A 16,465-nucleotide genomic window follows, 5' to 3' on the forward strand; every position below is an offset into this window, starting at 1 on the left:
AGCGAGGCCAGGCGGGCAAAGAAATCTTTCCGTTCTCTGTTCGATCAGGTTTTCTGACAGCGACTGTGTCCGGGCAGGTTGAAGCGTAGTAATGCATGCGGTCACATGATTGGGTCAGTCAAGATATGCCCTCTCAGATATTATATCCTGCATTTTATTTGAACTTGTTTTTTAAAAGGAAAATTGTGGTGTTTTAATTATAATTAAATATATATTGAATCATTAAAAATATTTTTATTATTTATTATTATTATTTCTTTAATCAATTACTAGAAATTTCAGGTGACCCCATTTGAATTCCAGGCGACCCCATGTGGGATCTTGACTCCAAGGTTGAAAAACACTGCTTAAGAGTATTGCTGCTGAACATGCCCATCCCTATATAACCACAATATACCAATCTTCCAATGGCTACTTCCTGCCATGTCACAGCGCTCATGTCAGCTCAAACTGGTATCTTTGAACATGCCAATGAGTTCACTGTTCTCAAATGGCTTCCACAGGCCTCAGATCTCATTCCAATAGAGGACCTTTGGGACATGGTGGAACGGCAGGTTTACATCATGGATGTACAGCCAACAAATCTGCAGCAACTGCACACGCTGTCACGTTAATATGAACCAAAACCTCCGAGGAATGTTTCCAGCGCCTTGTCAAATCTATGTGATGTATAATTAAGGCCGTTCTTAAGGAAAAATGGGTCCCTCCCTGTACAAACAAGGTGTACCTAATAAAGTGGCCAGTGAGTGTATGTTATGGAAATGCATCAATGTGCGTTTTAAGCTTGAAACTATAGCAGTTATCACCTTATGCTTTACACATTGTGATCATAGGCTGTTTTTCTCTCTCATATTATGCAACTGAAAAAGGACAAAATAGAAACACCTGAAAATCTGCAATTTTACATAATTAAATACAGTTTACCTTGTTACCCTTCCTCTTTCAACCCAGCCTCCAGAAAAAACAAAACAAAAAAAAACCTATCGTCTTTGCATGTTCTGCCAACCATAGTTAAGACACTGCAACACTGATACACAGAAACACTGATATAAAAGAAGAATATGTGCATATCTATACTTTGCAGAAATGTGCAAGGCTGTTTTGTTCTGGTGAATGGATGGAATGTTTACATGTCATCAGCCACAGCGGTAGTGTTCCCTGTGATGTGACGACATCCAAACAAACTCCATCTGTTGCTGGAGGTAAAGTAGAACCCTTGCCAGACTGATGCCAAAGTCCAGTGAACTCGGTGATCTTAATGAAGTTAGTGTGACTTCGGAAGAGCACCATGCTTTACAACAGCTGTTAGTGAGTGAAAAAAATACCTACCATCTGAAACTTGGGTTCATGAAGGAGGGCAGCAGAGAGAGAGAGGAAAGGAGAGATGAGACATAGTTAATAATTAAAAAAAAAAAAGGATTGAGTGTATCACAGTAACACAAACCTGGCCATTTGGACAAAAAGTGAAATTTCCACCGAGAGAGGGAAGAGCAAAAAAGTCTTTCAATGTGAGCTGACCTCACTTTTATGTGGATACATTACTTGACCACATGAACATGAATAGGGTAACATAACCCCATTTTTCTGGATCGATAAAGAAAGAGATGGTAGAGACAGGAACAGTTCAACTGAAAACTGAAAAAAGAAACTGATGTGGAGAGGGAGAGATGGTGGGGGGGTGAGAGTGGGAGGAATAATGTGAGAGAGAGAGAGCAAGAGAGGGAGCAAGGATATGGCGAGATCAAATAGGAACAATCATTAGATAGAGAAAGAGGCAGAAGGGAGGCGAACAGTGGGAGGAAGATAATACCACGATCATTAGATGGAGAAAGAGAGGGAGCGGGGGAGATGAAAGAAGAGAAGGAGGAGTGTTTGTAGGAATGGAGGTATGGAAAGACATAATGCATTGATCATATGCAACTGAGGCTAATTTGAGAGAGATGAGAGGACGTAGAGGGAAGTAGAAAACTGATAAATATGCCAAATTAGATGCGATTCACTGCATGGAGCAAGAAAGGCAGAATTGCTCAAGAGGAGCTTAACTCCCAAAGCTACAGAAACATGTATTGTGGTGGTGAATACTTGAATAATAATTGATCTTAAAACCAAAAAGCAGAGCATAATATGAGCACCAGTTGCCCTGGCAGCTGGCTTTCAGAACTAACAAGAAAAATGGATATTATATTCAATATAAATATTCAATAAGCTGCGAGCGCTAACAGAAGTATAGATTTCAGTAGCAACAGTTGAATAAGACACGTGCCTACAGGCCTGAAAAACAGTGGGGAGAAGTGAACAAAACACACCGGGGGGGTGCTCACTCCTACACACACACACACACGCGCAGTCTTACGTGCATCTAATCAAACAGACAGCAATTACCTCACGGACTCACACTGACAACGGTGGCAGCAACGACAATTTGTGTGTGTGAGTGTGTGTGTGTGTGTGTGTCCACTTGTTCCTGCATCGCTGCCACTTTCTAACAGAGGCTCTAAAATCAACGCACCTCTCTATCTCTGCTCGACCTCCGTTAGTGCTAAAATCAAAGCAGAACCAAATTTGCACTTTTCCGTCTCTCCTAATTCTAACTTTTTGTTGAATACGAGACTCGAGGTTACAATCATTAACATCTGAATCATTTGCTTGTGGCAACATCAAGTAAGATTTAATACCAGATGTCCCAGAGGGTCCCATGGGGTAACAAACCCTGCTTTGTACCATTATGCAAAAAGATAGCATAATTGCCACAGACATTTTTGATGAAAGATCATGGAATGAACTTTAAATTTCTTGTGGCGGCTTCACAGTCGGAGTCACATCAACTTAAATGTGTTGATTTACACCAACTCTGGTCAAAAAATACCAGTTGGTTATAAAAATATTACTTGTGAGATAAAGGTCTGGAATAAAATGAGAGACCACTGCAAATCCTCTGAAATCACCATGTCAGACATCCCTGTGTCTGTTGAATTTCAACAAAAGCACAACTTATTCTACTTAATAAACACCTGATCCATGTCCTATTTAAGGAGAAGTATAAAAACCACATACTGTAGCAATCGCTAGTCACTTTTCCATTGACTCTCAAATTGCGTGAATATAACTTGTGCATAAAAATGTACCGACTGGAAAAACCCCAATTTTGCCAAAACTGTCGTTTTTCAATTAAAAGTGTTTGCGCTGGCAAGAAGTGGTTGTTTGGGCGTAGCGAAATTAGTATATCATGCAAAACTGCAATGGAAAGACCTTTTTCTGCAACTAGAGTCGCATGAATAAAAAAACAAATGTTGACGGACGTTACAACAAGCGAATAAAAAGACATCAAAGAAACATGGTGTGGTATGTGTGGACACACCAGGAAAACGAACCGTTTTTTAATTTAGTACGGCATAGAGGGGTAATAAATAATAATAGTAATGAATATACCTGTAAATCAACACGATATTTACATTTGTCACCATGTTTATGGAATGACTTCTCGTGTCATCTCACAATAATAAAGAAACAAATCATCATGTTTGTGATTTAATGGAAAAACCAACATTACGCACTTGTTTTTTTTTACATTTAGTAAATATCAGTAAAGTTTTGCATGGATGTCCAATGGAAAAGCCACTAGTATCTTCTTACAATAGGCCAAAAGAGTGCTATTAGTACCACAAAAGTAACTGGAATCCAAAAATAACTATTGAAAACTACTGGACTTCTGCTTTGACAGTGTTCCCAAACTCTGAGGACTGGTTCTTCTATCAGGACAATGCTCCTGGCCTCAGCTAGGTCAGTAAAGGTGTGGATGACGGACCACCAGATGAAGACCCTGTCATGGGCAGTCCAATCTCCAGACCTGAAGCCACTTTGAAAATTTCTGGAGGAACATGAATGGTCACAAGCCATCGAATATTCCTGAGTTTCTTGCATTTCTCTGCCAGGAGCTGCATAAAGTCATCCAACAGCAATGGAGGAGAACCAAGACACATGAAAGCTGTCATTGAAAATCAGGGTTATTCCACCAAATATTGACGTCTGAACCTTTCCTAAGTTCCAACATTAGTATTGTGTTGTTTAGAAATGAATATGAACTGGTTTTCTTTGCATTATTTGAAGTCTGAATACACCTGCATCTTTTTGTTATTTTGACTGTCATGTTCTGCAAAAACATGCTCTAAATAATATTTTTATTTGGAATTTGGGAGAAATGTTATCATTAGTTTAGAGAATATAACATTAATATTCATTTTACTCAGACACAAATAGTAAAATCAGAGAAAGTGATAATTTTGCAGTGGTCTCTTATTTTTTTTCCTGAGCTGTATAGTGGACAAGAAGCAAAAACAACAAACAAAACAGAGAAACTGTGAGGCGTAGTGGGTAACACACATAGACAACTACTGACTTGCCAGGATGACCATGTCCATTCCCCAGAAGATGCTCATGATCCATCCAACCATGATAACAGCTGTCAGTATCTGGATGAGCGCCGCTGCCACATTGAGCCAGAAGACGCAGCACACGCCTCGCTCGGAGATCAGATCACTGTGAGCTCCACACAGCACTGAGAACGCTGAGATGAAAGTACCTGCCAGATGAAAACGGACAAAACATCATCCGATTATTTCTAATGGGATAATTAGCTCTTCGTCCAGCATCAGTTTAATGCATGTGCATTTCCTTCAGAGGTCACTTCATCCAGTCCAACACAGGAGTTTTCAGGTCTAGTTCATTCCTGATGAAATACACCAGACGTCACAGCTGCCACGGAAATAAACCAAATGAGGCAACACGTCTTGACCTCCATTATTTAAAAAAAATACCCAAAAATTGACCATATTTGAGCTTCAAACTGCAGCACATTAACATAAACGCAGTCGTTCTTTTTCCTGCAGCAGATGTTTATTACTTACACATCCTGCAGTTACATCGAACCATTCACATTCATTCTGCTGCAAGTAGCTACATTTGTCTTTTACTAAATGATGTTGGGAGAGCAAATAACAGAGGTTTATCAGATTTCTTAGACCAAAAACAGCTGCCTTTATCTGGAGAAAACACATGAGGCTGAACTAAAACACAGTGGCTATGTTCACACTGCAGGGAAAAGTGGCCTTAATTGGACTTTTCTGTCTGAACAGTGCAAATCAGACCCTGGTCACTTACACACAGTCACAGAAAAAAATTATTAGACCATCCTTGTTCTCTTCAATTTCTTGTTCATTTTAATGCCTGGTACGACTAAAGGTACATTTGTTTGAACAAATATAATGATAATAACAAAAATAGCTCATAAGAGTTTAATTTCAGAGCTGAAATCTAGACATTTTCCATGTTTTCTTGATAATAACCAAAATCACTTCAGTTCTTACATCAGTATCTATGGCATTGTACTGACAAAAACAGTGCTTTTAGGCATTCCATGTTTTCTTTTCTTTCTGTTTTAGTCACATGATACACACAGGAGTTAGTACTTGATTGCATAACCATTGTTTTTGATGACTTTTGTTGGTCGAATAATTTTTTTGTGCAATTGTACGTGTTCCCAAATTAGATACATACCTGATGTTTTCCATTGCGACTTCAGTCTGTATGATCATATAACATTTCATCTGATTTTAACATCACTGAAATGCGACAGATGTCTCAATTCTGTGCCGGAGGAGGCAGAACCAGGCAAGATCTATATTTACTTCCATAAACACAGTGTGCTCCATAAACTCATGAGGCTGATGGCAGTCACATTTACATTATAATGTGAACAATTATGCAAAGAAATCAGATTTCAGTTTTGGAAAATCTGAATTGAGCATTAAGACCTGCAGTGTAAACATAGCCTAAGTGTCCAGTTCACGAATAGAAGTGCCTTAGGTGTGTTGAATGCATTAGTTGTGCAAAGTAGTGTACAATAGCAATACATCATGAGCATAGATTTGCGTATGTTCATGACGGACATGCAGAGGTGGCAAGTAACAAAGTACAAATACTTAACCTTACCTTACTTAACCTCCTAAGACCCAGCTATGACCTTTTTGTCCCCATTTGTGCACAAGAGTTTCACAGCTTTATACAAAAAAAAAAAAAAGAAAAGAAAACTGTCCACCATATAGGACATTCCATAAAAATTTTAAAACTGCATTTGAAAAAACTGTTGCATCGTGATGTTTCCAATATAGGCACTTATTTAATGAAAAAAAAAAAAGCTTGTACTTTGCTGACATTTCCTGGGTCTTAGGATGGTTAAGCAGAAATTTTGGTTATTTAAAATTATTTTTCAGTTGATTTTTCACTTCTGCTTACATTTTTACGCAAGTACCTGTACTTTCTACTCCTTACATTAAAAAAAAAAATGGCCTCGTTACTCCTATTTTATTTCAGTTTGTTTTCATTCTGGCTTGTCATTGTTCAAATAAAAAATTTAAAAAATAACATGCTGCACACTTTTAAAACCTCTTGGCCAAATATAGTGTGAGATTCGGTTGAAAGTTACTGCCCTATAATTTAGATTAGACTGTCTTTGTGTAAAACTTATTACATACATATTTATATTTGAAAGTACTCAGATATTATACCTGCACAAGGCCATTAGACTTTGAAATAGTAGGTTAAAGTCGCCTATTTTCACTAGGCTTCTGCTCCATGCTAAGATGCATCCACAGTATAAATTTGGTGCAGATATCTCAATGCATTCTTCAGATAATGCGATTATTGAAAGGACAGATGACAAAACAATTACAATACCCCTCTGGCTATCTAACTATCCAGATAAACTGCGCCACACGGATAGAGTGAATTTGATTGTGGTTGGATGAGAAGTATAAACATATACCCTTCCAACACCCTACTTGTGTTGATACTGATTTTAATACTGACCATAAGTCTTCTGTTAGTTTATAAGACACTTATGATAGCTCTTCAGTTTGTTGCAGTAGAAGTTGCCAGAGATGTTGATCCCCTTACATCTTACGACCATAACTTTGTGTCCCAGCAGAACCTGTTTAGTCACGATGGCAGCAAGCCGGCCGAGTAGATGTCCCCTGCCATCAAGTAGCAGAACTTTATTGAACCGTTCCGCCATGATGCGTGAAAAAAAACTTATTAACACTACAACACTACTACTTAACAACAGTATTAACACTGGTCTATACACAATCCATCACACCTGCACATGACACAAGTCACATCACACTCCAGTAAGGACATAAGTAGCGCACTATAGGGCCTAAGCTTTTGTCTTAATGTCATTTTCCTCCTTACATTTACCTTTATACTTTCAATAGTTTTAAAAACAGTACTTTTACACTTTTACTTGAGTAAAAAGCTTGAGTTGATACTTCAGCTTCTACAGAAGTCTTTTTAAACCCTAGTATCTATACTTCTACCTGTGTAATGACTGAATACTTTTGACATCTCTGTGGACACGTCACTACCAATACTTTTGTAAATTCCTTCACATTATCTAATTTTTCAGATGATGAAACCTTTCAGGGGGCTGATCATGTACTCACAGAACTGGAGTTAAATCTAGTAACCAGAATTTCTACTCAAAGTTGGTTTTGTACTTGCCAATAGAGCTGTTTCACCACCAAGATCAACATCAATTGTTAACAAACTAATCAGAAAACACAAAATCCTGCCACCTGATGCCACAAGCCACTACGTAAATAATGTTTGTAATGACCATGTAACTAAGGCAACCCTGCTTTTCTAGGCCAACACTCAACAGGGGCAAATAGTTGTGAGTGGATATATCAAATTGTGAGATGAGAATTGCCACCTTTAATGAATTATTTTGCATGCAGAAAATACAGCAGCAGGTTGGAAAAGTCGAGCAGACTCTTGAGGAAACACACATACATATTCAGGGTTTTCGGTGATCTCCTCATAAATATGAATTATGGCACGACTTGGGAATTATATCGAGAGGCATCAGCATTAATGTTCAACAAATATAACCTCAAAAAGTCGAAACATTTGGTTGGGAGTCTATTTTGGAACAAACACAAGCATAAGTGCAGTCATGTGCATCATCATCTGTTTGTGCAGTTGAGTTAATCTACAATTAGACAGAGTTTAAGTGAAGGACGAGTGATAAGTAGCAGCAGAAGAAGTCATTTACCTTTAACCTGTTGTCATCAGAATCTTTTAAGCTCATCCTCAAGCTCATTTCACAGGGTGCAATTTAAAAAAATGTTAAATGTAGCCCACAAAAAACTCCAAAACATTGACCTCTAGTAACCACATGCTTATATACGTATAGATGTAAGTACATTTCTAATAAGTGGTTAGTAGTTGTGTCCCCACTACTGTTTAAACATACAAAATAAAATGTGAAATCGTAATTTTCTTCACCACTTTTATTTAATATATTATAAATGTTTCCCGTTACCAAAATTTACACGCAGCAGCAGCAGCAGCAGTGGGTGAACAATAGAATATACGACGTCTGTTAAAAAAAGTCAAGTCAAACACATCAGTCACCGTAAAATACATTTAATACACACAAAAAACCCTCCTCTTACAAGATTTGCACATAGAAAACATAGTGATCGAGGCTGTTTTACAAGATGTTATATCACAGCCTCCTTGGATCATCATTAAGTGGGTGATTCAGCAATTCAATGAGTGTAATTGGTGAATGCGTGGTTATGGCGGCAGTCCGTCTGCAGGGGTGGGGGGGTGCAGGACACACATAAATTGATGCTCACATCTATGATTACTAAAATGAAAACCGGATTATCCCTGTGGAGGGTCCTCGTGTGCCTGAATGAAATCTAATATCGCCCCTCCTCATCCTTTATGTGTGGAGGTTGACCTCCAGTCTTCCTCTGCACACAGTTGGGGGTGAATTCACATATATTAGATTATTTCTTTATATTTCATGTTTCCATGACAAGATGTTCTCAGAAAGGGATTATAGTTTATAACATGATTCGGACTCTTCGTATTGTAAGTTTATCTTACAGTATCAACTTAATTTTAATGTCAGGCCTCACACATTAGGATATTCAAAATATTGTATCATTGTAATATAACGTATATGTATGATTTTTTTTGTAGGTTTGAGAATAATTTTAACCTTTTAACAACTGCAATCTCTCCGGTGCTGCATTTTGCACTTTACAGCAAAAAATGACTGTAACTCCTGAACCATTTCCATTATCCACAAAATTCAAACAGCATCAGAAAGCTGAGATCCTGAGCTTTCCGACACAATATAACACTTTACAACAGCAGTGTGGGACTCTAGTAGACAGGAACAGATTCAGAGACTTCCACACAGGCAAAAACACCTGGAAATATGAAAATATGAAGCTGTACCATGGACACTGAATGCTCAAGACCAAAAAGCATGTTTAAGCAGATGTAAAATAGTTGAAAGTTTATTTTTGCAGTCTCAAAAAGTTTTGTTATGGACATTTATAGTTGTTTCTGATAATAAATAAGCTATAAACTTCAAGGTTGTTTTTTTCACTCTGTCATAAGCATTTATTATTATTAATAATAATGATAATTAATGGCCAGATATTGAAAGTTATGTTCTTCCTGAAAAGAAAGGTATAAAGAATTGGCAAAAAATACATTTTCTGACATTTTTATTGCATAGAAAATATGAAAACACCTAGGTGGCCTGTTCTAATGGCAGTCTTAAAAGAGCTAAATATGCTTGTTTTATATATATGGTGTTACATGGAATATATTTGTTGAACAGTGAACTCACAAGAAAAGGTGACAATTGTCACACTATAACATGATGAGTTTCACTTGTCAGTCAATTTGTATTTTTCTGACATGGCAGTAATAGTTTCCGTAGAACAGTAATGTGAACACTGAGTAACGTATAAAGACACTCATAACTAGCCGGGGCTATTAGGAAGTGAACTGACAGACCATGCAAATCAATTCAAACTGCACTAATAGAAGCTAATGTTGCTAAGTTACTCAAAAACTCTGGGTTGTAATTCGGTACTGGTAAACGTCAGAACAGAATCACCTGAAATATGACATAAATATTTATATGGACACAAGGATAGAGTTTGTAGGCCAAAGGTCAAGGACGTTTTGCCCTCAGAGAACACATTTTTGGTTTTGATGTAACTGAGAGAACTGAGCCCATGTTTCCTATAAGGCACAGGTGTCAAACATGTGTCCCAGGGGCCAAATCTGGCCCTCCAAAGGTTCCATTCCGGCCCCGCAGGATGAAAGTGCAAAAATGAACCTGAGCAGTCAAGGTTGTCAAAAATCCTTTTGGTTCAGGTTCCACATACAGACCAATGTGATCTACAGTAAAAATAACAACACAATAACCAATAATTAATGACAACGACAAGTTTTCTTTGTGAAAAATTATGTAGAAAAAAATTCAAGTGAAAAAAATAACATTACCCCGTGAAAATATTTACATTTACAAAACTATTCTTTCGCAATCAAATGCAAATAAATACATAAATAAAAACAAAGATGAACAACCCGAAATGTGCAATTTGAACAATATTCTGCCTGTTACTAAATGTTTTGTGCATTTATGGATCCACTGGAATTTGTAATTGTGTTAACAATAACAGATGTAATATTGTAAAAATTGTTCAAATTTTAGCTCCAAACTCCAAAATTTTAACAATATTCTGCCTGTTACCAAATGTTTATGTAACACTGTGTGTAATGTACATGTATAAATAATAAGTCGAGGCATAATATTGTTAAAATTGCACTAATTTTTCAAATTAAATTTGTGTTTTTTCAGGTTATTCACATCTTTTTTGTTAAATGTAAATATTTTCATAATTTAACTGGGTTTTTTTTGTACTAAAACAAAATGGAAAAACTTGGATTTGTCATTATTTCTAGGTTATTAAGTCAATATTTTACTGGTCTGGCCAACTTGAGATGAAATTGGGCTAAATATGGCCCCTGAACCAAAATGAGTTTAACACCCCTGCTGTAAGGCCATTACACAAAGTTGCTTTTTCAGGGGGGGATATAAATTCACATATCAGTATTTTATTTTATTTAACAACTTTTCAAGTCGTGAATGCTTTCATTCAGGACCCAGATATTTCACAGTGAAAAAGTATATTTTTCAGAGCTTTTTCAACAGGAATAACGGCATCATCCACTCATTTATGTTTAGATGAGACTTCAGGTGATGTTGACTCCATTACTATTTCTGAATGGCCTGCTTCAGCTATATTAAAATGTTTTACTAAACAAATATCGCAACCGTTGCAAACTCGCTGGTGCCTCTGATGTGAAGAGTTTGACAAAAAATGTTCATGGCTGAATATTTTGCACTGTCATGTCATTTTTCCATCACACCCCCAGTGTATAAAGGCCTTAACTGGCCTTAATTATGAATAAAACCATGCTTGAAGTGGCTAATCGGGAGATTTGGGAGGATTCCCCATGGACCGGCTCATGTCAATCTCAAGTTTGGTCCGGTTGGATGGGAAAAATAATTCTGACACTTATCTGTCACTCATCTAATCTTCTTTCATTCATTCTCCATTCATCTGACAGCACAGCCCCTTCATCACAGCTGGTTGGGCCTGCGAGTCATCTTCTCTGGAGTGGTAAAATTAAATATAATAACAGAATACCGCGAAGCATAAGTCAGTGGTGATGGTGGGCAGGAAGAGGTCAAGTGGAGCTGAAAAGGCCAGGTTAAAGAAAAACAAAGCTACTGAAGAGTTTAATGTAAACCAGGTAGATTTACCAGGTGGTAGGTAAATCCCCCATTTGAAAATCTGCAGAAAAACTTGTTGCTCTGACCAGGAATCAAACCCCCACCTTCTGCAGTGCAGTCTGTGGGTTAATTCTCCATTGGATGAACATTGACCTATTTGCCATCTGATTGTCTTGGTTTTTTCGGGATGTGACATTTATATCTAAGCTTCAGGGTTAATTAAGATTAAAGTGTATGTTGTGTTGTGAAATATGACCATAATGCACAGTATGTTCTGTAAACAAAGCAGGCAGTCCAGCTGAGCAGGAGTATGACAAATCAGAGAAGGATATCATGTACATTGTAAAAAAAAAAAACAAAACAAAAAAACCCCCGTAATATTCCAGCAGCAGGGGTGCTGAAAAAAATACTGTTAAATAACGGAAAATAACCATCTCATAAAAATATGATAATTTTCCATAATTAAAATACAGTTTTTTGCCCTAACTTTACATGAAATTTTGCATTTTTTTTTTACTTTTTAATCTTTAATAAAGAATATTTTCATGTATTAAAACAATCAAATTACCTATAAATATATATATATATATATATATAAATTTTCAATGAGATTAAGTTGTACAATCCACTGATAAAAACTGTATTTTGACAGTTTATCAGTGCTTAAACATGTTATACAGTCACAAAAATACATTTATTCAACATTTTGTTGTGAAACCTCTCATAATTACACAAGATACTTGTCAATTAACAAACAAGTCTTGTTAAACTTACAGAACAAATGCTTTTTTTTACAGTTAATTGTCAGTAATTTTATCTGGTTTTATTATTATTATTATTATTATTATTATTATTATTATTATTATTATTATTATTATTATTATTATATTATTATTATTATTATTATTACAGTATTAAACTTTAAATTAACAGTTTAATCTCATAAATAGAAAATAAATATTTGTGAAATTATGATACATTTGCAAATGTATTTTAACTGTATTTTTCTATGAAAAAAGAAAAAATTTCTTTGAAATGGAAATTTTTGGTTATTCACGGTAACAGTTTTTTTGTGTTATTTTACATCTGACATGTAAAATCACGGTCTAGTTTTGTCATTTCATTGATATTTTCCTGTATCTGGAAAATACAGGAAAAATCTGTAAAATAAACAGTGAAAATTCTGTTAAATTACAGATTTTTTTTTTTTACAGTGTATGTATATAAAGCAACCCCCCTTTCATTTTTTCTGGATCCGCCACTATCTAACAATGGAGCACCTCTCTGTTGGGAAGGAAAATGCAATTTCAATCTCAAATTATTTTAATTTCAATTTATTGCTCCTGTACGAAGGAAAATACGTTTTCATCTTCATCACATTTTTTTTTTCCGTATACATCTTTATCTGATTTAAATTTGAACTGAACATGTTGTTAAAGTGAAGTGTTTTTTGTTAACTTATTGACATACACCTGAACTTATACCTAATAAAAAGGCATTGTAAGAGCTAGCTGCTGTTTCATTGATTCAAATTCTTCCTCCATAGAAAAAGTGGGCTGTTTTGGGCATGAAACCCCCGGGCTGAAAAAGAGGCTCACTCCGGCCCTGAATAAAACTAATTCTTCATATAATTTAAACAGACGAGTGACATAAGACAGTTACTTCCAATTCATAAACAGGGAAATCATGTCTTTACCAGGCTGTAAGTATGTTATCTCTGCTGTGATAAAGGGCATTTCAACATGGAGGTTTATGGGGATTACTGGGTTTTGGAACCAGCCTTCAGTAGATGTTGGAGAACTGTTAGTTTTAACACTTGATGCTGGCTTTCAAAGTGCTATTTGGTGTCAACATTGCAATCCCAAGATTCATGTGATATCATAGCTTCACTACATGATAATCTACCATCCTTTTCAAAACATGCCTAAGAGACATGAATCCAGAGAGGAGGGAGTTGATCATTTTTGTGTCACATCTAATTTTAACCCTTTCATGCACAGTGGTCACTACAGTGGACAGCTATTCTACATCTGTTCTCTTGTAAATTCATGGGTTTTGTTGTTTTAGTTCCATATCAGCCAACACAGTGGACGCTTATGCACCATCCCACACACTGACATTCATACCATTACTGTAACTTTGCTGTTCTTGATAAACCTGATCTGCAGTTACATGGCTGAGTGTAAATCAATTGCTAATTGTTATTAGACTGTAATTAACAGTTTTGCATGTTATCTCCATGAACTGAATAATAACCAGTATTTGAGTATGTTAAAATGTGAGAATACATCAGATTAGCTGCATGAAAAATGTTTTCACACAGTGTATCACTTTCTGATGATGGGTTTTAAATACATGTTTCTTTGTTTCAAAAATTAAATGCATGGTGTCCAGCTGAGAGGACATTTTTGTAACTCCATGAAAAATAGGGTCATAAAAAATTTTTCAACTGCATTGTTTTTTTCATGCCTTAAGCGGAATAAAAACACTCAGGATAAAAATCTCGACTTCTCATAATTAGGGATGGGAATCGAGAACCAGTTCTTTTTGAGAACCGGTTCCCAGTAGCTCGATTCCTTGGAATCGTTTGCCTGCCCGCTTAACGATTCTGCTTATCGATTCCTCCTTCGTTGCGCATGCATGATGACGTCATGCATACGCTGCATTGTTTTGGTCAGAACGTAGCCAACATGGTGTTGAGGCAGAAACGGCCTAAAAAGACGACACCAGGTCCACTTACTTGGAACACTGTCAAAGCTTCCATTTCTTCAAAAGGGTGGAATCCCTCCAATATCCTCAAATATTTGTCCACAGCATGTGAATCATTTACAGGAATGTCACATATTTGATACTCTACTTAGCGGTGCTTGTGAATGTAGCAGCAGAGTGAACGCCGGGCCGGTTCCGGTGTGGGCAACAAACGTCGTAACTCCTCAAATACAAGTTTCCGAAGATAAGGGAAAGGAAATGAGGTGCACAACAACGGGAGACAAGCTGAACCAAGTCGAACCGGTTCCACGTAGTAGAATTGCGGCAATAGAGGAATTAGTAAAGCGTCTTTAGTTTCACTTTCACTGTACGTCCCCCCCAAACTGGCCCGGCGTCATCTGTTATTATTATTTGTACATACTGTATATGTTATATTTTCTGTGCAGAGATGGAAATATAAAAGACAGTTAATGCAAACACACCCGTTTGTACTCTTTTATTCCCTCACCCAATGAGAATCGATAAGAGAATCGGATCGATAAGCAATGTCGATAATAGAATCGGAATCGTTAAATTCTTAATGATTCCCATCCCTACTCATAATTCATGCATGAAAGGGTTAATGGCTCATGCTTTTCTTGCTTGTTTAGCTTGTCATATTTTTCTGTTATCATATCAGTTCTGCACATGTAGTGTTCAGACTGTTTACGCTGCATCTCAGCTGCTGCAGTTGACACTAAAGTGACCATTCAGGATGTACCGAATGAATGAACATCCCTCAGTTCAGTAACAGTCCCACGCAGAACATTATAATCTTAGTTTTTATTCACAAAGTCCAAATGAGTTCAGATAGTCTTTTTTTGTCTTATAGTTAAATTTTTCAGACAATCCATTGATGTTGAGACTTCTCTCCCTGTTTCCTCTCCCAGGTTTTGGAAAAACTCAACTGCATACTGCAACAAACTGAATGCGACACAAGAAATGCCTAGTGGGCGTTGTGTGCATCATGGCCTTGGCCCTTCTTTTTCTGCTTGCTCCATTTCTTGTCACATTGGTGGAATTCAAATAACAGAGCGAGCAGAACAGGTGGGGGGAGGGCGAAGTAGAAGAACTTCCCGGATGCCAGCTGCATCTTTTTTCTCAGGAGAAAGCAAAGGCCAAAGTCGACTCATGTACAAGTTGGTTTCTTAATTCCTTTTTCCATCCTATCTGCATTTCTGTTTAATTTAATTTTACGTCCCATTTATTCGCCATAATTTAAGAACCAAAATAAAAACTAGGAGCTCTGCCAACATTAATGTCTCTATAGAAACACATACTAGATATGCTCGGTTTGTCCTTATCTGAGAAGTCTAAATGAAAACCACAATATTTACTTTCACATGGCCTGCGGTGGCCTTTTCTGGAATGACGTCCAAACAGACAAACCTCAAGAGTAAGAATCCCCGTAAAAGTGAGACTTAAAAAGTCACGTTCTTGTTTGCTTTTGAGCGTTTTGCAGATGCTCTTTTCAAAGCGTTTTCATAAAGAGCAGCACGGGGCTGAAATGAGACTGCATCCACAGCCGATATGGCCTGATCAGAGAGAAATTACCAGGTCGCAGAGGCCACACCCACCAGCAGATGCTCTGGCTGCGAGTGGAGCTGCCCACCTCCACACATGAGCAATGACTGACAGGAAGCTGATAGCTGAATGGTTACGCATCACTTCCATCCCAGTTATTGGCATATAAAATAGAATTTATACGGTCTGGCTACTTGGGAGTTTTTTGTGCAACTTCCAACTTCTGTTATCTCTGCAACTGTCAGGTACCAGGTTTTTTCTGATTGAAGTAATTCATGATTTAAGAAGTTTTAAGCATGTTTGTGTCATTTGTGCAATAAATTATATAATTTTTCAATCGGATTTTCTTTTTTGTATGTTTAGGTATGCTGATATAGTAGGTCAAAGTGAAAATATAATGGGTATAATATAATATAATCACATAGGTGAAGTTCTGCCAATTATGGCTGTGGTAAACATGTTTTTATGTGATGTATAAAGCGGCTAAAATTTACTTAGAGGGTCAAATGAGTGGCTATT

The 16,465-nt window shown here is 36.9% G+C and overlaps 1 protein-coding gene across 1 annotated transcript in view; it reads right to left on the bottom strand.

Annotated features, from left to right (window-relative positions):
• stum (stum, mechanosensory transduction mediator homolog) overlaps positions 1 to 16,465 on the bottom strand; it is a 32,223-nt gene that overhangs the window by 2,260 nt on the left and 13,498 nt on the right. Inside the window, exons 2-3 of the mRNA XM_030128153.1 lie at positions 4,397 to 4,579; positions 1,330 to 1,338 (exon numbers count right to left, since the gene is read on the bottom strand). Coding sequence (XP_029984013.1) covers positions 1,330 to 1,338; positions 4,397 to 4,579 — 192 coding nt within the window. The remainder of the gene's footprint in view (positions 1 to 1,329; positions 1,339 to 4,396; positions 4,580 to 16,465) is intronic.

Source organism: Sphaeramia orbicularis, chromosome 24 (assembly GCF_902148855.1).
Source record: "Sphaeramia orbicularis chromosome 24, fSphaOr1.1, whole genome shotgun sequence".
NCBI classification, from domain to species: Eukaryota; Metazoa; Chordata; class Actinopteri; order Kurtiformes; family Apogonidae; genus Sphaeramia; species Sphaeramia orbicularis.